Source organism: Macaca thibetana, chromosome X, assembly GCF_024542745.1.
Source record: "Macaca thibetana thibetana isolate TM-01 chromosome X, ASM2454274v1, whole genome shotgun sequence".
Classification (NCBI taxonomy): domain Eukaryota; kingdom Metazoa; phylum Chordata; class Mammalia; order Primates; family Cercopithecidae; genus Macaca; species Macaca thibetana.
In genome coordinates this window covers 106,230,124-106,252,987 of record NC_065598.1, presented here as the reverse complement: position 1 = coordinate 106,252,987, position 22,864 = coordinate 106,230,124, and the positions used below count along the sequence as shown (strand labels likewise).

The window sequence follows — 22,864 nt, the reverse complement described above, 5'->3', positions numbered from 1 at the left end:
TGCCCTGCTCAGCATGGGTCGTTCTTTTCCTTAGATCTCTTGCTAATAATGTGGTCCTCTGATATATCTACTTGGCTCCTTGTTAGCATCAAATAAGAAAAATGATAGGACTCCACCATTTTGAACTTGAATCCAGCCTAAATTTTCTTGAAGCATACTATATATCCACTTGATCACACTGTCTAGAAGGGAACATCACTGTTTGGGGAGAAAAAAAGAGGTAGGGGCAGGAAAGAGAACAGCACATCTGGCCTGTCTTGTGTGATCCTGTCCACAGCCCTGACCTCACAGTTGAGGTGTCAGCTCTCCATTTTGTCTCATTGTAATATTGTGAGCCACTCCAGTTTAGGTTATTGGAAATCTTTACATGGGTTGACCACTTAGAGTGTCCAGTATTCTAGCAGCTCTTGCAAAGGACAGGAAAAGGCAGCCAACATTATTCTTATATCTTAATGCGACTCAGTGGACTTGATGAGAAAGAGCCCAGTGATTCATCCTTCTGAGGCCATTGTCTTGCAGCCAAATCAGCCAATTCCTAGAAATGCCTCAAGTGGGACTGTGGGACTATTTCTCCCCAACAGCCCAGCCTAAAGTGATACAACCCACCCTAGAGATGTTGTTGATTGGGATGCCCACAGGTTTCCCTGGGTGTGATGAGGTGATGGGAATAATAAGAAACACACTCAGTCCTAGTCATGACTTGAAATCTCCACAATGTCTCAGCACTCTCAAAAAAGGAGATAACTCATCCTCAGACTTCCCCATCTGCAGCCCTGTGCAGTTCTTATCTTGGAGCCTAGGTCCATGCCTTATAGTAGGAGCCAGATATATTTGGTGTTGATTTGCATAGAAAGATGCTCCTGTGGCCCCTTCCCTTTTTAGGCCCCTCAGCCTGCATCCCAGATGCTTGCTCCGTTTTTTGGGTGTGTCAGGGGAGGGGACAGGGTCTCGCTATGTCACCCAGGCTGGAGTGCAATGGCGCCATCATGGCTCACTGCAGTCTCGACTTCCCGGGCCCAAGTGATCCTCCCACCTCAGCCTCCCAAGTAGCTGGGACTACAGGCATGCACTCCCACACCTGGCGATTTTCGTATTATTATTTTTGTAGAGACTGGGGTCTCTCTTTGTTTGCCAGCTGGTCTTGAACTCTTGGGCTCAAGGGATCCTCCTGCCTCGGCCTCCCAAAGTGTTGGGATTACAGGCAGGAGCCACCACACCCAGCCAGATGCTTGCTCTTTTAAGGCCCTTCAGAAGACATGGGGCCAATGACTTAACTTCCCACTTAACAAATGTCAGACTGCCAAAGGATATCTGTGAAGCAAGCAGTGATCAGCTGTAGCCAAATATCTATAGCCACTATGAGGTGGGAGACTGAGGAAACTGCCTGAAGATTAGAGGCATAAAAGGCTATCCTTTCACAAGTTACCCAGGAGGCCGGTTGGTCCTTTCTCAATCTTGACTTACCACCTTCCTTCCCACACCAAAGAGTGCCCAACACCATTAAGCTTCATACTTATATATGTTGGTGGATCAGACAGACTCATAGCATTTGACATTCTGAATGGATTTGCTTCAGGATCTGGAAGAAACTGTCCCTTTGGGAAGAGCAGTAATTTTTGCATCTAGCCTCCATGGAAAGCAAATCTCCCAAGGAAATTTTCATGCCTGGAAGCACATCCACTTGAGGCATACAAATTTTCTATAGAATTGAAAACACTAACATTACATTCTACTAGAGATAGAACTCTGCTTTCATGCATTCATTTATTCTCTCATATATATATATATATATATATATATATATATATATATATATATATATATATCTGGGCTCGGTGGCTCACGCCTGTAATCCGAGCACTTTGGGAGGCAGGCGGATCACGAGGTCAGGAGATCGAGACCATCCTGGCTAACACGGTGAAACCCCGTCTCTACTAAAAATACAAAAAAAAATTAGCCTGGCGTGGTGGAGGGCACCTATAGTCCCAGGTACTTGGGAGACTGAGGCAGGAGAATGGCGTGAACCCGGGAGATGGAGCTTGCAGTAAGCCGAGATCGCACCACTGCACTCCAGTCTGGATGACAGAGCAAGGCTCCATCTCAAAAAAGAAATATATATATATAGGCTGTGTGCGGTGCCTCATGCCTGAAATCTCAGCACTTTAGGAGTCTGAAGCAGGTGGATCTCTTGAGTCACAGAGTTTGAGACCAGCCTGGGCAACACAGGGAGACCCCATCTCTACAAAAATTAAAAAAAAAAAAAAGTAGCACAGCATGGTGGTGCATGGTAGTCCCAACTACTCGGGTGACTGAGGTGGAAGGATTGCCTCAGCCCGGGAAGACAAGGCTACAGTGAGCCACGATCACACTACTGCAGCCTGGGTGACAGAGCAAGATCCTGTCTCAAAATACATATATATATAGACTGCCTACTATGTGTGAGGCCATTTGTAAGCATCCAGAAGCTGCTGCTGAAGAATTTGGAGAAACTGCTGTGAGTAGAATATGGCCCAAGCTGTTTTTTGGTCACAGATACTACTCGGTAAACATAGCCCCATGGCTATGACAAGAACAAAAGATGGTTGATGTGTTAAGTAGTTCAGGGCTTGGGTTCTGAATATAGGGTTCCATTTTAGCTCTTTAGCTTTTAATTGCTAATACTACATTCTCTTTCAGTGTGTGTTTCCAATGGAAAGACCTATTCTCATGGAGAGTCCTGGCACCCAAACCTCCGGGCATTTGGCATTGTGGAGTGTGTGCTATGTACTTGTAATGTCACCAAGCAAGAGTGTAAGAAAATCCACTGCCCTAATCGATACCCCTGCAAGTATCCTCAAAAAATAGATGGAAAGTGCTGCAAGGTGTGTCCAGGTAAAAAAGCAAAAGGTGCGTTGGTTGGAGGCCCTGCCTTTGGTTGACTGAGATTCCCACATAGTCTTTCTAAGCTTTCTTTGGGCATCAGAAATATAACCTTTCATATAATTATAATGATAATATTTCTAATAATAATGAATTTCATTCTCTCCTCTCTTGAAAGACTGAAAAGACAGTTGCTTGGAAGAAATTTACTACCCAGAAATATGCTTGTGTCTACCACACCTCTCATGTATCCCTGAGTGTTGAACTTACCTGCTTTTCTAAATAGTAGAGAATTTAGGCTATCATGTTGATTAGGAAGAACAGTAGCAGCTTTCATTTATATCACTATTAAACCCATCAAAGTACAATCACATCCATTTCCCTTTTAAGACAGGACAAGAGGCAGGTGAGTTAGAGTAGAAGGAGACCAGGTTCTGATCCAAGCCTAAGGTGTTGAGTGACCTTGGAGATGTGCCATATCCACTCTGAGCCTCATTAGCCTTATCTGTACAATTGAAAGTTTAGAAAAATTATCTGTAAGCTCCCTTCTAACACTAGAATCCTATAATTATAGTGTTATTTATCTTTTAAAGATAAGAAAACTGAAGTACATAAAGTCAAATGACTTGCCCAGATTCATTCAACTAATGGATCATAAAACCAAGGCCTATAACCCAAGTCGCTTCCAGCCCATTGTTTTTTCTATGCCAATAGAAAATATTGACTGATAAAAAAAGACAAGTTAATTATTTAAATTGTAGTTTTTAAAACATGAGCTAAATAAAGTATTTTTTTATCATTGATTGATACTAGGATTTATCAATCCCTAATAATGGGGTTGACAGAATATAGGATGGGTAATCAAGCATTCTGTCTCTGGTGTGCCACAGGTTTCCTGTGTGATCTATAACAAGTCACTTCACCCCTCTGAGCTTCAGTTTCCTTCTTTGCAAAATGAGAGGGTCAGAGTAGATTTTTTGGGGGGCCCTTACAGCTCCAGCATTCTAACAGTCAATGATTTAGTCAATCCCAGGCACATGAATTCATCATTTTTTATGCTTTCTGCAAAGCATTTTTATAAACAGAGATGAAAATTCAAACATTTTAAAAAGCAGGTAGAGAGCTAAATTATATACTTCTTCAACTTAGTTCCTCATGACTAGAAGGCAAACATGCCCTGAATCAATGTATATTTTTTGAGCATTTTCCTGCAGGCCAGTGGTACTCAAACTTGTCTAAATATTGGAACCCCTTGGAGAGCTTCTACATATACCTGTGTCCCATCCCCAGAGACTATAATTTAGTTGATTTGAGGTATGGTCTGGGCTGTGGCATTGTTAAAAGATCCCAAAGTGAACATTATGTGCAGAAAAGTTTGAGAACTACTGCTGTAGGCCCAGGGTCATTTATGGTCTTGCTACTCAAAGTGTGGTTTATGGACTGGCAACAGCTAGGAGCTGGTTAAAAATGTTGACTCTCAGGCCCCCACTCAAGACCTACTACATCATAATCTGCATTTTAACAAGAACCTCAGGTGATTCTAATGCACATTACAGCTTGAGAGGCACTGATTTTGGGACACAGAATCTTCCTCAATGTAACAACCCCCATCTTCCAGAGTACATAGGGGGCAGGGTGTGGACAGGAAGGACAGGAGCTATTTGATAAGGTGTAGAGAACGGGGCATTGAAATTTATGAGAAAATGTATTTATTACGAGTACAGAGAGAACACATTCTTTTTTTTTTTTTTTTTTTTTTTTTTTGAGACAGAGTCTAGCTCTGTCACCCAGGCTGGAGTGCAGTGGCACAATCTCAGCTCACTGCAACCTTGCAACCTCCGCCTCCTGGTTCAAGTGATTCTCCCGCCTCAGCCTTCTGAGTAGCTGGGACTACAGGTATGCACTACCACACCCAGCTATTCAAACTCCTGAGCTCAAGTGACCCACTCGCCTCAGCCTCCCAAAGTGCTGGGATTACAAGTGTGAGCCACTGCATCCGGCCAACAGAGAGCACATTCTAAGGATGATATGGACATCTGGGACACCCAGCAATGATCACCTATTATGACTTCCAAGTCTGTGGTCTCACTGGATCCTCAAACCTTTTAGTGTCACATAGTGGTAGTTTCATGAACACAATTTTCTCTTCTGTCAGGAGTCTAACACTTAATAGTTTAAAAAGTAATGCAACAAGATAATTTCAGACAAAAACTAATATTTACGTAGATTACCCATGATAACATAAAGCTTCTCATTGTATAATATTCCAATTTTAATCTCGGGCCTTCAGACCAAGTCTTATTTCATTGTGTGCTTGAAATTTTATTGATGCTGGTGATTCAATTAAAAAGTAAAATAATCAAAAAGTTGTGAGGACGGGACAAACAAGTCATTGCTTTTAAAACAATTGTCCTCTCAGGTTGGTAATGTTTATTAAAACATTTGGTGGCCGGGTGCAGTGACTCACACCTGTAATACCAGCATTTTGGGTGGCCAAGGCAGGAAGATCTCTTGAGCCCAGGAGTTTGAGACCAGCCTGGATAACATGGTGAGACCGCTATCTCTACAAAGATAAAAGAAAATTAGCCAGGTATGGTGGCACATGCCTGTACTCCCAGCTACTTGGGAGGCTGAGGGCTGAGGTGAGAGGATCATTGCCTGGGAGATCATGGCTGCAGCGAGCCACAATCACACCACTACTCTCTGGCCTGGGCAACAGAGTGAGACCCTATCTCAAAAAAAAAAAAAAAAAAAAAAAAGGCTAAAAAATTCCACTTCTAGGAATCCTAAGTAATCAGAGACATACACAAAGATATACAAATAAGAATTTTTGCTACAGTGCTGTTTACAATACTGAAAAATTGGAAACAATCTGAAAGTTCACGAATATGGGAATGATTAAACAAATTATGGTGTATCTGTACTGTGGAATATTAATATAGCCATTAAAACTCATTATAGACTAAGATTGAATGGCAGACAAAGATGTTTGCAATGTATTTGTTAAGTAAAAATAGCAAGCTAAAAAACAATATGTATATTATGATCCCACTTTTTGTGTTAAAAAAGAAAGCATTGACCAGGTGCAGTGGCCCACGCTTGTAACCCCAGCACTTTGGGAGTCCAAGGCAGACAGATTACTTGAGCCCAGGAGTTCAAGACCAGCCTGGACAACATGGCAAAACCACGTCTCTACCAAAAATACAAAAATTAGCCAGGTGTGGTGGCATGTGCCCATAGTCCCAACTACTCCTACTTGGGAGGATGGGTTGAGCCCGGGAGGTGGAGGTTGCAGTGAGCCAAGATCGTGCCATTGCACTACAGCCTGGGCAACAGCCAGACCCTGTCTCGAAAGAAGGAAAGAAGGAAGGAAAGAAAGAAAGAAGGAAAGAAAGAAGGAAAGAAAGAAAGTGTTTATATATGCTAAGACAAAAAAGAAAAACACAAAGACTGGAGGAGCATACAGCAAAATGTTAACAGTGACCATTTTTAGGTGACTGAATTATGGGTAACTCTTATTTTCTTTTTTATTTATTTGTAGTTTCCAAATTTTCAATAGTAAATATGTGTTACTTTTGTATTTAGAAAACGTAATAAAATTTATCATGTAAAAAACTGCCCACCAGTATCCCAGTTGACAATGTATTGAAGTCTGAATGATTAAACCAATTTTTCTGGAAGAGCTATTTTTCCCACTTTCCTACTCTGCTCAAGTATGTGGAGATAGACGATTGATTGAGCAACATGGAAGAAGAGAATTTCTGTCTCATTCTGTGTATCTGCCTCTCAGTGAGCCAGACATGGGTGTCTGCATGTTGAATCGCTCCTTAGTCACATTGCCTGAGAGTCAATATCCACATAGCCAAGGGCACCTGCTCCAGGTACTCTGCAACTACAGAGCATCAGAAGGCATGCACTTGCTCATGCATTCAATCTGGAAATATGTTTTAAGTACCTACTGTGTGCAAGACACGGTTACACGCACTGAGGACAGAGATGTGAACAAGACAAAGGCTACTTGCCAGCATGGTCTTTACATTCTAGCGGAAAAGAAAGACAGTGAACCCAAATCAGTAAGGTAATTTTAGATTGTGATGAGTGCTGTGAAGAGAAGCCAAACAGGAGCAAGAGAGAGTGAATGGGGCAGGAAGCACTTTTAAAGGAATGGTCAGGGAAGGCTTCTCTAAAGATATTTGAGTAGAGTCCTGAATGACGTGAAGAGGTGAGAAGTGGGATAATCATGACATTACTGGCCTTTTAAAAAAATGACACATGACACAGAAGAAAAGGAACAAGGCAGTGAGGAGAGAAGTAGATGGAAGGAAGAATGAACGGTAAATTCAGTTATGTTGAAAAGGGAAAAGAGATAAATAAAATTCTCTGATAATCCAGCCACAAGCTTCATTGTAACAAGTGATTGCAGGCTCCTACGATAACAAACTAGGACCAATATTAAAGATGTGAGTTTCCTCTCTCTCTCTTCCCTTTGCTCTGGTAGAGGCTGACCTTGCCTTGCATATCAGTGGCCACCCACGGGCTTGGGTAAGATGTCCACTTGCTGAAGGTTCCCCAACTCACTTCTCACACTGACGTGCCAAACCCCTATTAACCTCAGTAGGGAAGGCACCAGGTTTAAGAGGCCAAAGAAAAGATCCAGAGCCAGCAAACAAGACATGGAGTTTTATTAGGGGCTTACGTACAGGGGAGAGAGTCCAGTGGAGGTGGGCTGGACAGGAGAACCACCTTACATATAGAAACAGTCCAGTGGCAGTGGGTTGGGCAGGAAAACTGCAACCTCTTGCAAACAGCATGCAGTTTATATAGCATTTTCACTGAACACTCTCCCCTTAACGACGACCACCTGGCAACCTTCATCTAACCCAAAACTCAAGGCCCCAATGCCCTGTGCAGCCCCAGGGATGAGCCTGGGGTTCAGATGGTCCTCATAGACAAGGAAATAATCTCCCAGTTGGCCACGCCCGGATTCCCAAGCTGGGAACACACATTCAGATGCGTCTGCCATACAGGGTCATTCTAAGGGTACACTTAAGTTATTGCTGTCATGAGCATTTACCATACATACAACCACAATACCATCCCAATAACTGGAATTTCCATAATTACATACTCCTTTTAGGTTATGGCATTAAAAGTCCCTATTAAGACTTAAAAGTTTTCCCAGCTGGGATAATACCTCTCCTTCATTACCCCTTCCGCAAGGAATTCTGGAAGGCTCAGGATGGGAACATTCTCTTGGGCTGTGGAAATGGCCAGAAATGACTTCAAGCACATCGTCTTCCCCAAAAGAAAATGAGAGTAGGTGGACATGTAGTGATCAGAAAGCATCTTGAAGTGCAGAGTGTGAAAAATGGCGGATATTGCTGAGTAGGTAGTTCTAAAGACAAACTTTGCTTTTCTTAGCATTTTCAAGTACCAGCCAGGGTTAAGTCAATAATGAGTTTTGTTGTTTGTAGATCCCTTCAGTCAAGTAAATTAAGCTCTTGGAGGGAAGGAGGCAGTGGTGCAAGATGACTCTTCAGGCTACTGGGAGAACTTTTAGTATATTACAGGTACTGCCAGTGCCATCATGGATTTCATGTCAGCTATAGCTGTAGCCAATATTAAACTGGTGAGCAAAGTTTGAGAAATGAATTTGGCTGTCATTCTAAAGGTAGTAATTGAATACATAGAAGTCTCTGTACACTCAGTGACCTCCTCCCTCTCTCCAACCCATGTAAAAAGTGCTAGCACATAGCCCTTAATTACCTAACATATCACCAAAAAGACTGGCCCACCAAGTAAATAAATAGCTAAAAAGGACAAAAGGAGGAAAACAAAAAGCTTGATTCCACAATAATCCACAAATTGAGTTTTCCAATCTGGAATCGTCAAGAGAAGACTATGGTTTTGTCCTTGCAATGCCAAATGGTGGTGGGGGTGGGAAAGCTAATCAGGTTACCAAGAGACATACAATAGCAATTTGATTACAACTTCTAGTCCAAATGTGTCTGATTGGCTAACAGTGAGTCTCCCTAATTAGAGTCACAGACCCAAAGCATTCAACACTCAGTGGTTTCATCCTCAACAATTCAGATATTCTTACAGATGGCATCTGTTGTTCTGATTTGAGTGTACACTTTAAGTACGCAGCTCAAGAGAGTACTGATTACAAGGCCAGCAAGGAAACTTAACTCACTGATAACCAACAAGAAGAAACTTTTTAAAACAGGGGGCTGAGGAAAGAGGAGGGTGGAGTGAAATGGAGAGTATTAGGGGGTTGGTGCCTCTATGCCTGCAAGCTGAAATTCAACAGTTTAGTTTACACATTAAATGATCCATAGTTGAGGGACCTGACCAATTTTTTGTGTCTCCCAACCATTCATTTGGCATAGCATACATATGACTAATCTGACATCTAGATTTTGGCACTGGTGCTGATCCGGTATTATTGTTCCCCTTACAAACAAATCAAAGAGCATTCAGAAATGTCAAGCCAATTTGGATAGATCCTTTGGTCAAGTATATGCACATAAATGAGTGTCATGAATGTTTTCTAAGTATACCAAAATGATGTCAGGGATGTTAACCAAAGCCCTTTTTCAGCCCATTCCCTGGGCCTCACCTGGCAACACTGAGCTGGACAGAGCATGATCCTGACCCTGTATGGAAAATCCTATGTTCCCGTAAGTGCCTAGGAGATTTGTACCTGGCTACATTTTTCCTCATGAAAGTCCATGTCTCGGTGACAATAGTAGGGGGCCAGTGTTCCAAAGAATTTTGAATTCTGTCAACACATGGACTTCAATCAAAGGTTATGTGCTCCTTTGTGATTTGTGGCTTAATCTGTGGCTTGTTGCAGTGGCAGCCTAAGCTGGGCTAATCAAGTATCGGTGGAATTTCTGTCTCTCCAAGAATGTTCTTGTTAATTGTCCACTTTTGATAAATCTAAGATGTTATGAACAATGAGATACATAAATGTAGAAGTTCACTTCTAGCTTTAGAAAACCATGACAAAATTCTACTTGCTTCCTGATTCCAGAAGAACTTCCAGGCCAAAGCTTTGACAACAAAGGCTACTTCTGTGGGGAAGAAACAATGCCTGTGTATGAGTCTGTGTTCATGGAGGATGGGGAGACAACCAGAAAAATAGCACTGGAGACTGAGAGACCACCTCAGGTAGAGGTCCACGTTTGGACTATTCGAAAGGGTGAGCAAGACAACATTAATTTCTCATCTTTGTAAGGGGGCACAGAAAAGGATGAGAGGACTCACTTTAATTTTGCTTCAACCTGTTCCTTCGTTTGGATTAGAAGTTTTTTTGATTGCTTGGAAACTGACACATCTAACGCTATTGTCATTATGGCCTTTCAAATTTAACGATGGCCTATGCTAAAGATCACGTATTGACCCTTGGGTTTCCAAAGCTGTCTTTTTCACACCACCAAAAGCTGGAGAAGTGATTCTCAACCCTGGCTGCCCATCAGAATCATCAGGGAGAGTTTTGGTTTCCTTTAAATACCAAATATCTGGGCCCTACCCCCAGAAATTATGATTAGTTGATCTGGAGTGGGGCATGGGCATCAGTGTTTGTTCGTAATGCGTCTTAGGTGATTGTAATGTGTAGCCAGGATTACAAACTATCAAACTGTAGTCTGTCATTCTTTCCAGAGTAAAGTTCAACAACCATGGAAACCCATTCATTCAGGGCAAAGCTAAGTCCCTAATATTGTGATGTGTATTATGGGGTAAAACAAATTTAAAACATCCTCCCTGCCCTCAAGAGGGTTATAGTCTTACTGGAGAAACCCCAGTCACAATGTTCAGTTCCTTTTCTGATTATTCGCAGTGACTACCACAGCAAGCCACATTCTGTTCATTGTGATCGTACAGCTCTTCTAACTTTTTGCAGGCTCAAGGCTAGTGCTGATTTAGTGTAGTCAAGGTTCCTCGTACTCCAAGTGGATAAGTGAGATTTCAGCTGGAAAATATACACATCTTTTTGCTACTGGCTCTCACATAAGGCTCAAGAGTACTCAAACTTCTGTGTGCTTCAGCATTACACAGGGAGCTGGTTTTAAATGCGGATACCTGGCTCCATCCCAGAGATAGGAATTCAGTAGACCTTGGGTAGAGTCCAAACATTTGCGTGTTTAACAAATAGGCAGATGATTCTAATGCACGTGGCACTTGGACCAAGCTTTGAAAAAGACTGCTCAGTGTCTATGAGGCTTTTTTCTCTCCCTTTAGACAACAGTCTTTATCTAAAGAATGCATTTCTTCCTAACCCTTAAAAAAAAAGATGCTTGAACATGTATATGTTTCTCATTCATGCTTATTTTTGGTCTATGCCTAGGAGTGTTGCTTTGCCATCTTTAACTCCCTAGCTCATCCATAACAGGACACCTAGGACTAGGCACTGGTTTATTGCGATTCCCCAGCAGTGGGCCCACTATTCATCATCCCACATCTTTCACCTCTCAGAGGTGTGCAGATGAATTTCAACTTGCTAATGTAGCATCTGAATAGCCCCCTGTTCACAGTGCTAGGTTATCAAGGTCTATGCTTGGTGGACACAAAAAAAAGAGGCTTAATCTACTTTACCCGTTTAAATGGGCTGGTAACATGTTGCTCCTTAACTATAAGGGCAGTTGCCAGTTGTCTACCTGTTACTGTGATAAAAGTTATTCAGGCAAGGTTGAGACTGTGGAGGGCACTCTATTTTAACTCTCCCCATTTATGAATAAGGAAGGCTGAAGGATCTGAATATTTCCCAAAGGAAAATATGCTTTTCAGTGGGTTCAATGACAAGGGTGGCTTCTCCATTTACAAAACCAACCTGCCTGCAATCCCACTGCAGGCTCTCAGTGCTTAGCCAGGAAGGCAGCCCAGTGGTTTGGCATGGACACAAGTCTACCCAGGTTGGGGGCAAGGGCAGAATTTCTAATACTGCCTTTAGCTGAAGAAGCTCCAGTAAGCACTTATGCTAGATTCCATGTGGCTTTCCCTAGGAGAGAGTCCCATGGTCAGCAGCACTATCTCCATCCACTGGAGAAGCCGAGGGGAAGCCAGTAAGCCAAGGAAACAAATGGAGTCAATTATAACCCTTGAGCCATCCAATTTGCTGGTTAAGCACATTACACAGCCCAGCTCGATACTCTTAAGCCCTAGTAATGAAATGATATGCTGAGCCTGAGCAGAAAAAAGGGAGTTGATGGTTCCAGATTGAGTGCCTGACCACTTGCTCCACTTTTTGCTTGGCCCTAGGCATTCTCCAGCACTTCCATATTGAGAAGATCTCCAAGAGGATGTTTGAGGAGCTTCCTCACTTCAAGCTGGTGACCAGAACAACCCTGAGTAAGTAGTGCTTTTCTTGACTGCTCCCTGGAAAGCACATCCAGTTTTCAATTTAGCATAGCCACAGCTAAAGTCCCTCTGCAAACTCAGTGAACATTAGCACTGCTCAGTATCAACACTACAGGATGTTCCATCTCTCTTCTGACTGACTTAGCAGTGAATGGGGTGTCTGAATGTAATCTGAAAAGCTTGGACATGGTGAATACAAACCCAGATGTAGTCTGAGTGTAGGATACCTCAGGTCAAGGGTTCCTTAATGTCTTTAATGAAACTGCTAAACACAGAGTCTCAAGAGGGTTGGAGAAAGCTCATAAGATTCCAGGTCTGGTATATTTGTGGAGACTTCACATCTGGAAGGGTGTGTCCTCTGGTGGTGGGTTTGAAAGGCAAAGAGAAATTGAAGGCATATCAATTCCTGTGTTGTGTGAAAGCTCTTTTACTCGTTGGGAACTGCCCCTGGGTGGTCATGTTTCCTTAAAAGCATTCAGGCACTCAAAAATACTTGCAGCTCTCCCACTTTCCACACTAGATGGAGCCTAGGGACTAAAATACTGCTAGGCATTGGGGCGGGTGGTGAGCACTTCTAATGGGCTAAAAGGCACACAGTTTCTATCCATAGGGAATTATAATGGATGAGACAGAACATGAAACTGCCTTCAGTATGAATTAGTATAGTTCTGAGGAGTTAAATATCAAAGTGCTCAGGGGAATTTGCAAAGAACAATGAGATGAGAGCCAGGTGGGCTTAGTTGGGGAAGGCTTCGGGGAGGAGGTGTGTTTTGAAAGAGAAGGGTATGACTGGGCAATGGGTCAGGAAGTCAGTCCAAGAAAAGGGTGCAGCCTAAGAGAAGACTCAGACAGGAGCAAACAAGAAATGTGGGTAGGGGAGAGGAATGATCACAAAGGCCACAGAAGGTGCACTAAAAGATTAGAAGATTTGGAGGTAGAAAGCAGTCATAGGGCCTGAAAAAAGCCAGTAAAATGTTTAGACATAAGGCAAGTAGCATCTGTCGTTGCTGCAAACTTACAAATAGCATAGAGATATCAATACGGTGCTTTGGAAAGATGTCTTTCGGCTATCAGATGCATCTATTACATTAAGCACATACTTGATGAAACCAGATTATGAAGTGCCCAATTTATCATGCTAGGACATTGGAATTGATCTCCAGGCCAGAGAATGCCAGTGGAGGTTTTTAAGCAAGTGAATGGTGCATTCAGGTCTGCTTGCTTGCTTGCTTGCTTGCTTCCTTGCTTTCTGTCTTTCTGTCTTTCTTTCTGTCTTTCTTTCTGTCTTTCTTTCTGTCTTTCTTTCTTTTGGAAAGAGGTCCTCACTGTGTGGAGTGAAAGGTGGACCCTTAGTAAGAGAAGTGGGATAGTCTGAATTAGGAAGTAATTATACTATATTAAATCAGTGAGACAGGGGAGGAGAGGTCACTGTGAGAAACATTTCTGAGGTTAAATCAACAAGATCAGCATCAAGGAGAGAAATGAGTTTGGAATGGGTCTGATATTCATAACTTGACTGGGTGAATAGTAATACCATTCACCAACAGTGAAACTGTGAAGAATAAGCAGGTATTGGTGAAAAAGAGTTTCACTTGGAACATGTTTAGATTAATATGCTTAAGAGCCATCTGAGCAGAGTTATCCAATAGGCAGCTGGAAAGAGAGCCAAGGCAGTCAGTTGCTTGTCTTTGGCAGGACTAATAGAAAATAACAGGACAGTATGATAATTCAAATGGAAAAGTTGGGAGTCCTTACATGTGAGTAAGAAAGGAGGCAGAGTCTAGGATCCTAGGATCAATGACAGGACTTTTGAAGTTACTTGTTTTAGTTCATACTGTGAACAAGGCATTATGCTAGGTTCCAGGGGACTTAAAAAATGATTTAGATGTACTCTGTGCCCATGGCAGGATTTGGGGTATATAATGGAGTAGAAGGTATGTGCCTCAAACTGTGTGTAGCTGAAGGAAGTTGGTATGATCCTACAGAGTCACCTAGGAGCAAAGAAGAACAAACCCAACTCCTTTATATAATGTGCATAGCAGAGCGCAGCACATTATAGAGATTCAGTAACAGCTGGTTCCTTGCCCAAATCCTCTTCTCGTTTTTTGTTTTTCCTTCTGTCTTCCCATTGAGTCACAGAGAATGGGGAAAAGGGATAAATCCAAGGGAGAAAGGAGCAGATAATTCAAGCCCATAGGGAAGGTGGGTCATGTTCTCATGTGGCTAAGGGAAAGAAAAGAGGTTCAAGACAGGTTTGGGCTTAAGAGGAGTTGGCTTAACTTGGACTAGGAGTTCTCCAGTTGCAGTACCATGAGCACAGGAATAAAAAGAAGACAAAAGACAGTATCCAGGTGGGCAGAGACAACAGGGGATGGAAGGGCTACAGCCAAGTTTACTCTGAGTGGAAAGGGATTCCATGGGGTATGTAAGAATGGATGAGGAGCCATGGGAAGTGACTTAGGGTGCTAAGGGGGTATAAGGACAGCATGTGGACATAGGAGAAAGCAACGTCAAGAAGTTTTTAACAGAAGATAGCAGGAATAGAGAAAAGAGTGATACATAATCAAATAGTAATCAAGTAACCCAAACCAATATTTGGGAACCCTAAGGGTGAGCAAAGCCCCAGTAATACAGTAGGTGCTGTTTTCCAAAGTGCCTTTTTGACCTGGTGCCAAGTAAGCTGCCTAAATAGCTAACAAGCAGATATTGAAGCATTTTGCAAATGCTAAATATACTGTAAAAATTCCAAGAATAACACTTAGGTTTTGCTCTTGAGGAGGGGCAGTTCTGTATTATTCTTGGGATTCTTACAAATGCTATGGGTTGAAATGAAAACTTCATTTCCCATTTTCCATATCTGCCACTAGAAAAGGGTTTTGGGGGCATTTTTTGAAACCAGCTGACATTTGTATTCCAAATCCCCTGGTAGGTCCATGAGTAAGTGGGTAAGCATGGGGTATATTGGTTCTATTCCTAATTTGCTCTGCTCTCCTCTTACACACTCCCGGCCACTTTGTGTTTATTTGCCTTTTAGGCCAGTGGAAGATCTTCACCGAAGGAGAAGCTCAGATCAGCCAGATGTGTTCAAGTCGTGTGTGCAGAACAGAGCTTGAAGATTTGGTCAAGGTTTTGTACCTGGAGAGATCTGAAAAGGGCCACTGTTAGGCAAGAAAGACAGTATTGGATAGGGTAAAGCAAGAAAACTCAAGCTGCAGCTGGACTGCAGGCTTATTTTGCTTAAGTCAACAGTGCCCTAAAACTCCAAACTCAAATGCAGTCAATTATTCACGCCATGCACAGCATAATTTGCGCCTTTATGTGGAGTGGTGTGTCAGCCATTGAACATCTCCTCCAAAGAGACTAGAAGAGTCTTAAATTATGTGTGGGAGGAGGAGGGATAGAACACCACAACACTGCTCTAGTTTCTTGGAGAATCACATTTCTTTACAGGTTAAAGACAAACAAGACCCCAGGGTTTTTATCTAGAAAGTTATTCAAGCGAAAGAAAGAGAAGGGAATTGCTTAGTAGGAGTTCTGCAGTATAGAACAATTATTTGTATGAAATTATACCTTTGAATTTTAGAATGTCATGTGTTCTTTTAAAAAAAATTAGCTCCTCATCCTCCCTCCTCCCTCCCTCCCTCCCTTCTTCTCTCTCTCTCTCTCTCTCTCTCTCTCTCACACACACACACACACACACACACACACGTCCATACTCACATTAAACTAAAGCTTTATTTGGCAAAGCTGGCCGAGACTCTATGTTACTTTTCCCTTGACTGGATCCCAAGTAGCTTGGAGGTTTTGGTGCCCAGGAGAGTAAATAATTGTGAACAAAAGGCTCTGCCCTTAGGTCTTTGTGGCTATTTAAGTCACCAACTATAGAGGCAGGGTGAAGAATAAGAACACTATTTCATGGCCTCATTCACTCACTTAGAAATGGTAAATAATTTTTCCCTAATGATACCACTTTTCTTTTCCCCCTGTACCTATGGGGCTTCCAGAAAGAAGTTAAATTGAGTAAAATGATCAGAAACTGAATCCATGTAAGACAAAATAATTGTTGAAGAAAGAAGCTGATAGAAGTCAAAAAGGCCATCTTTTTGCTTTCACATCAGTAAAATTTACCAAGTAATAGATCAGTACTCACTAATATTTTTGAGACCATAGTTGTCTGGCCAGAAAAATGTTATTAAATTACTAAATTCTAGAAGCTCTTTAAAAGGGAAGTTTTCCTTCTTCTCCAATTACAGGAGTTGATTTTTACTTTGCAAAGTGGCTTGTTCCTCATGAGTATCTGCATGTTGGCTCTTCAGTTAAGAAAATTATTGATCATTTAGGGAGCTGGATGTTCTGATATTTTTATCCTAAACCTTCCTACTATCCTTGCCTTATTCATCAAGCAGGTATTTTAGCTGAGAATTCTAGAGAAGGCTTCTCCTAAAATGTCTACTTGCAGCCCAATACCAGAGCATAAATTATCCATTCTGTGGTCTGGCTTTAGAAATCATCTTTGTGGGAAGACTTAATTCTTCACAGCAAGGCTCTCAGGCATGCCTTCTAGATTTGTTCCCTCTGAGGGGCAGGAATGAACTGTAGAAATGTTTTAAGGACCCAGAAACCCCATATGTCTCATTCCATGACTATAGGTGAGAGAATTTTTCCTAAGAGGATTTGACACCAATAGGGGAAAATGTAAAATGTTCAGTCTTTATGACAACCTGGCATAAAGGAGTCAATTTTTATAAAAGAAACACAAGGGCCTTATGGCCAGGGCTTCTGGGGACAAGACTCTCACCAGTTCATCACACACGTTCCCCTCGGAAGAGAGAAGCAGGACATCCCTGTTGAAAGGTCACAAAGCATTTGTGTGTGTGTGTGTGTGTGTGTGTGTGTGTGGTAAAGGGGGGAGGGTGTTATGCAGCTGCTCCCTACATCCCAGAGGTGGCAGTGTTTCCATAATGTGGAGACTAGTAACTAGATCCTGAGGCAAAGAGGTGTTTCTCCTTCTGGATGATTCATCCCAAAGCCTTCCCACCCAGGTGTTCTCTGACAGCTTAGCCTTAAGAGAACATGCAGAGAGTTTCCCTAGATATACTCCTGCCTCCAGGTGCTGGGACACACCTTGCAAAGTGCTGTGGGAAGCAGGAGCTGGGGAGCTGTGTTAAGTCAAAGTAGAAACCCTCCAGTGTTTGGTGTTGTGTAGAGAATAGGACATAGGGAAAAGAGGCCAAGCTGCCAGTAGTTAGTAGAGAAGAATGGATGTGGTTCTTCTTGTGTATTTATTTGTATCATAAACACTTGGAAAAACAAAGACCATAAGCATCATTTAGCAGTTGTAGCCATTTTCTAGTTAACTCATGTAAACAAGAGTAACATAACAGTATTACCCTTTCACTGTTCTCACAGGACATGTACCTAATTATGGTACTTATTTATCTAGTCACTGTATTTCTGGATTTTTAAATTAATAAACAAGTTAATTTTGAAAAATCATCTGTAGTCTTGTTGCATAAGTAATTGACTCTCTGGTCAATACTGACCTTGGACAGGGTAATAGGTCATGGGTGGGTGCGGTAGTTTCACAATCACCTTGACATTCTTATACTATAGCACAGTGGTTAAGAGTGTGAACTTTGCAGTCAGACTATTTAGATTTTTAAGCCCAGCTCTGTACTTACCAGCTGTATTTGTCAGTCTCCCCAACTATAAAATGGTATAATAGTGGTATTATTTCCCTTTGCCTGTAATCTTGCAGTGAGCTTTAATTTAGTCATTGCATATAAAGTGATTAAAATAGTGTCTGGCGCATAGTGAGTATTCATTTATGACCATGGATATTCACGGATGTCATGGCACTGAAATTGGCTGTTGATTTCTGATCTCCCTTTAGGTCAAGATACTTAAGAGATTGGGTACAGAAGGCCATTGACTTAGGTTTCAGTGTGGCCTCAATTTTGGTCTGCTGCTCACATTATTTTTTTTACAAGCATTTGTATAGGGATCAGAGTAAGAGTTTTGTCACATATGTTGATCCAAACCAAATCCCCTCAAGCTCCCAATACTAGCTAAATTTGTGCTATCACAGAAGCCAAAATATGAGAGTGCTTCAAGAGAGTAGTCAAACGTGTCAGGTCCTGCTGAGAAGTCAAATAATATAGATACAGAAAAGTATATATTGGTGTTAGCAACACAGAAGAAAAGTGTTGGTGTAGTGATTGGAACAGAAACCAGATGGGAGTGGACTGTAAGAAGTGTGTGGAGAGATGAGGAATTGGAGACAGCAGCTAAAGACAACTCTTTGGAAAAGTTCTACTGCAGAGTATGGAGAGATACGGTGAAGGAAGGAGCTGGAGAAGGATATGAGGTCAAAGGAAAGCCATTTTGTCTTAAATGTGGGAGCTATTTGGCCATATCTGAATACTGGGGTGGCAGGGTCCTATAGAAAAGATTGAAAATAATGAGGAAAAGGAGATTAGCCTGTCGTGTGAGATGCATAAGAAGCCATGCCTCCATGCTGCACCCCTGGAACTCACAACAGTTCTTGACCCACACCCTGGATGGAATTTTGGCCTCTGGTTGCCAACACTCATGCTGAGCTGTGCGTAGTACCCCTTTACACCCAGCATACTTTCTTCTGAAATGTTGGGCTTTAGATCCCAATATTGCTCCACCTCCATTGAGGGAACTGCAAATAACTCAAACCAGACAGCTTGGCCCTCTTTCTCCGCTTAGCCACATCCGCATTCCACCCAGTCCTGTCAATTTGGTCTCCTAAATGTAGAAAATGTTTACAGGTTTTTCTTCCCTATAGTCTCCTCACCTGCCGCCACTGTGATTCCCAGGAAGCACTGAGAAGTTCTGCCTGTTACAACATGTTACCCACCCTTTCATTCCTTTCTTGCTTTGACCCTTGAAGAAGATCAGAATATGACACCCCCAAATATGACACTTTGGCAGAAGGATTATTTTGACCTGCAGGCAATTGAGAACCAACAGATATAGACACAGTTATCTGCCTTCCCCTTATCTGCCTAAAAGCAGGGGATGAATTTCCCTTTGAGAAAGATGCTGCCCTAATATGGTTTTGGTTTATGTCCCCACCCAAATCTCAGATTGAATTGTAATCCCCAATGTTGGAGGAGGGGCCTGGTGGGAGATAATTGGATCATGGGGACAGATTTCCTCCTTGCTGTTCTTGTGATAGTGAGTGACTTCTCATGATACCTGGTTGTTTAAAAGTGTGTAGCCCCTCCCCCTCCTCTGTCTTTTCCTCCTGGTCTGGTCATGGAAGAGATGCCTGCCTCTCTTTTGCCTTCTACCGTGATTGTAAGTTTCCTGAGACCTCCCCAGAAGCCATCGTGCTTTCTGTAGAGCCTGTGGAATCATAAGTCAATTAAACCTCTTTTTTTTAGTATAAATTACCTAGTTTCATGTATATCTTTACAGCAGTGTGAGAATGGACTAATACACCCCCATTCATACCAGGGAGAGAAGAGTGACTCTAATCATTGAAGATTGGAAGTCAGCAACAAGATGAGTTTGCAGAAACAGACTGCTATGGTTTGGATATGGTTGGTTTGGCCTCACCAAGTCTCATGTTGAAATTTGATCCACTGTGTTGGAAGTGGGACCTAATGGGAGGTGTTTGGGTGATGGGACAGATCACGCATAAATGGCTTGGTGCTGTCCTTGTGGTAATGAGTGAGTTCTTACTCTTGGTTCCTTGGAGAACTGGTAGTTAAAAAGCCTGGCCTCTCCTCCTCTGTCTCTTGCTTCCTGTCTCACCATGTAATCTGCACACACAAGCTTCCCTTCTTCCACCATGAGTGGAAGCCACTGGAAGCCCTCACCAGAAACAGTTGCTGGTGCCATGGTTTTTTTTGTATAGCCTGCATAATCATGAGCCAAATCAACCTCTTTTGTTTACAGATTACCCAACCTCAGGTATTCCTTTATAGCAACACAGACTAAGACAAAGACTTTACTAAACTAGCCCTTACCCTCCATTAGTTCCCCTGTATATGTTCTAGTCACTTTCCGACATTTTATCCTCCCTTGAATCCCAAACCTTTCCTTTGTTAAAAGGCCCTAAGTGTAACCACTTGAGTATCACTTCCTTTCTATGAATTTCTGTGCATGTAAATATTAATAAAAATTGTGTGCTTTCCCTTCTGTTAATCTGTCTTTTGTTAGTTTAATCCACAGTCTCCTAGTTACTGAACCTAAGAGAATAGAGGAAAAGTTTTTCCTCCCCAACACCCACTTCCATGATGGGCTCTGCTAGAAAAAGAAAAAATGTCGATTGACCGCCTGTACCACCACACATATCAACACTGCTGCCAACTGCGCTATTCCTGGTAGGGGTTCTTGCTGCTGGTCTAGAGATGCCACCACAGTGGTGATGCTCTGGAATCCTCAGCATTCTCAAATGGTACCAGATCCTGTGCACAAGTAGAGAGAGTACCCTCTTTCCTCCCAACCTGTGATGTTACACTCTATCAGCTTATGTGAAACCAGTTAACAAATAGTTCTTGAGTGTGTATTATGTGCACCAAAGCAGGGTCTTCCTGTATCTCAGAGTCTCGCAGTTTTTTATGGAAACAAGTCATTCAGATTCTACTTTTATCCCTTTTGCCAGTATGCGGAGTCTGTGCTGAGTACAAGCCTCCAAGACAGACAGACTACTGTCTTCCAAATTCCTCTCCTTTTGCGGGCACATGTACTGCTTCCATTCCCCTCTGAAACCCTCACATAATTTGACATCAAGGGGCCCACCCCACCAGCCTAGCAAACATGCCCAGACACCTTTGAAAGCTCCACATGGGAGAGGTAGCTTCTTGAATGCAAAGCTCCACCTACAGAACACTGTCCCCCAAATATTTCATATGCATGTACAACTTTGTGCCTTTGAATATGCTCTTTCCACCAGTACAGTGTTCTTTCTTCTTCTGTGACTGGTCAACTTTTCCACTCATCCTTCAAACATCACTGCCCCTGTGGAACCTTGCCTGCTCACCTCCTGGTTTGCCACCATGTTCCCTTTCTCCTTATGTACCCTATCTTCCAACCATGGCAGGCAACTCAGGATCCTGGAATTTACCACATTCTCAGGACTTCTGAGCCTTCATACACAGCTCCCTTTGCCTGGAATGTTTATTCCCTGATGTCTCTACTTAACAAACACCTACTAATTGTTAAAAGCTCACATTGCGGCCGGGCGCCATGGCTCAAGCTTGTAATCCCAGCACTTTGGGAGGCCGAGACGGGCGGATCATGAGGTCAGGAGATCGAAACCATCCTGGCTAACACGGTGAAACCCCGTCTCTACTAAAAAATACAAAAAACTAGCCGGGCAAGGTAGCGGGCGCCTGTAGTCCCAGCTACTCGGGAGGCTGAGGCAGGAGAATGGCGTAAACCCGGGAGGCGGAGCTTGCAGTGAACTGAGATCCGGCCAAGCCTGGGCGACAGAGCGAGACTCCATCTCAAAAAAAAAAAAAAAAAAAAAAAAAAAAAAAAAAACCTCACATTGCTCAGCTCTGAAAACTTGAAAACTTGTCCACCTCCTTCAGGCAGGTTAGTTAGTTCTTCCCTACCCCGTGCTTCCAGGAAATAATCACTAAAGTATTCCTGTGCCAGCCACTATAGTAATCAATTGACATTCATGTTTTTTCATTTAATCCTCACCACAGCCCTGTGTGGGAAGTATCATTATTGACCCTATTTTAGACTTGAGAACATTGAAGGCATTCACCTTTTACATGCCATTATATGTAAAAACATGAAATGTTTGCTCAGTCATGGTCTCCATGATTAGATTGGAAGGCGCTGAGAAGTAAGGGACCCAATGTCCAGCACGTCCAGACATTCAGTAAATATTTGCCAAGTGAAGAGTCCATCTGGTGAGATTCTTTCTCCATTTGGGAGAGCAAGCAGTTCAGGGAATACATAAATACGCAGAGGCTAGGCAGATTTTCAGGACATTTTCTCTGTACCCTACTCTAAAGAAAACTAATAAAACTTGCGTTAACAAGTACAAATGAAGAAAAGTTCTTGTTTGCTTTACAAACTGATTTGCCATAAGATGTCTTTCAAAATAAATGATAAATATTGGATTTACACATTGATTTTTCTAAATGCTTAAAGCAAAATGTCCTTGCATGTGCGGCATAGGCTTCACAGTAATACCAAGCTGTGAAGAATTTTTGCTAAGACTTCAATATTGTGGATAAGTAATATCTATATTTCTACATATGCTATCTATAATAGAATATAATATTTATAATAGCTATAATATACATCACAGGCCAGGCATGATAGCTTATGCCTGTAAGGGCAACATAGTGGGGCATCCATCTCTACTAAAAATTTAAAAAATAGCCAAGCATGGTGCACATGCCTATAGTCCCAGCTACTCAGGAAACTGAAGCAGAAGGATCACTTGAACGCAGGAGTTCAAGGCTGCAGTTATCTATGATCATGCCGATCATGCCACTGTACTCCAACCTGGGTGACAGAGCAAGACCCTGTTTCATAAATATATATAAAACAATACTTATATATCTTTATATCTTTCTCTGTGTGTGTATGAATACTTACGCTCCAACATGGTGTGTATGGAGCCTTCACAAAATGGCCCGTA

At 42.3% G+C, this 22,864-nt stretch overlaps 1 protein-coding gene across 10 annotated transcripts in view; it reads left to right on the top strand.

Moving 5' to 3' along the window:
- The window catches only part of CHRDL1 (chordin like 1), a 121,781-nt gene extending 104,063 nt beyond the window's left edge, over nucleotides 1-17,718 (top strand). For 4 of the 10 annotated variants that reach the window (XM_050776550.1, XM_050776551.1, XM_050776552.1 and 1 more), the window contains exons 9-12: nucleotides 2,677-2,886; nucleotides 9,899-10,066; nucleotides 12,124-12,213; nucleotides 15,257-17,718. In XM_050776550.1, coding sequence (XP_050632507.1) covers nucleotides 2,677-2,886; nucleotides 9,899-10,066; nucleotides 12,124-12,213; nucleotides 15,257-15,387 — 599 coding nt within the window. In that variant the 3' untranslated portion in view covers nucleotides 15,388-17,718. The remainder of the gene's footprint in view (nucleotides 1-2,676; nucleotides 2,887-9,898; nucleotides 10,067-12,123; nucleotides 12,214-15,256) is intronic. The other 6 variants (XM_050776559.1, XM_050776556.1, XM_050776557.1 and 3 more) reach the window with 3 other exon arrangements.
- Nucleotides 17,719-22,864: the final 5,146 nt, after the last annotated feature.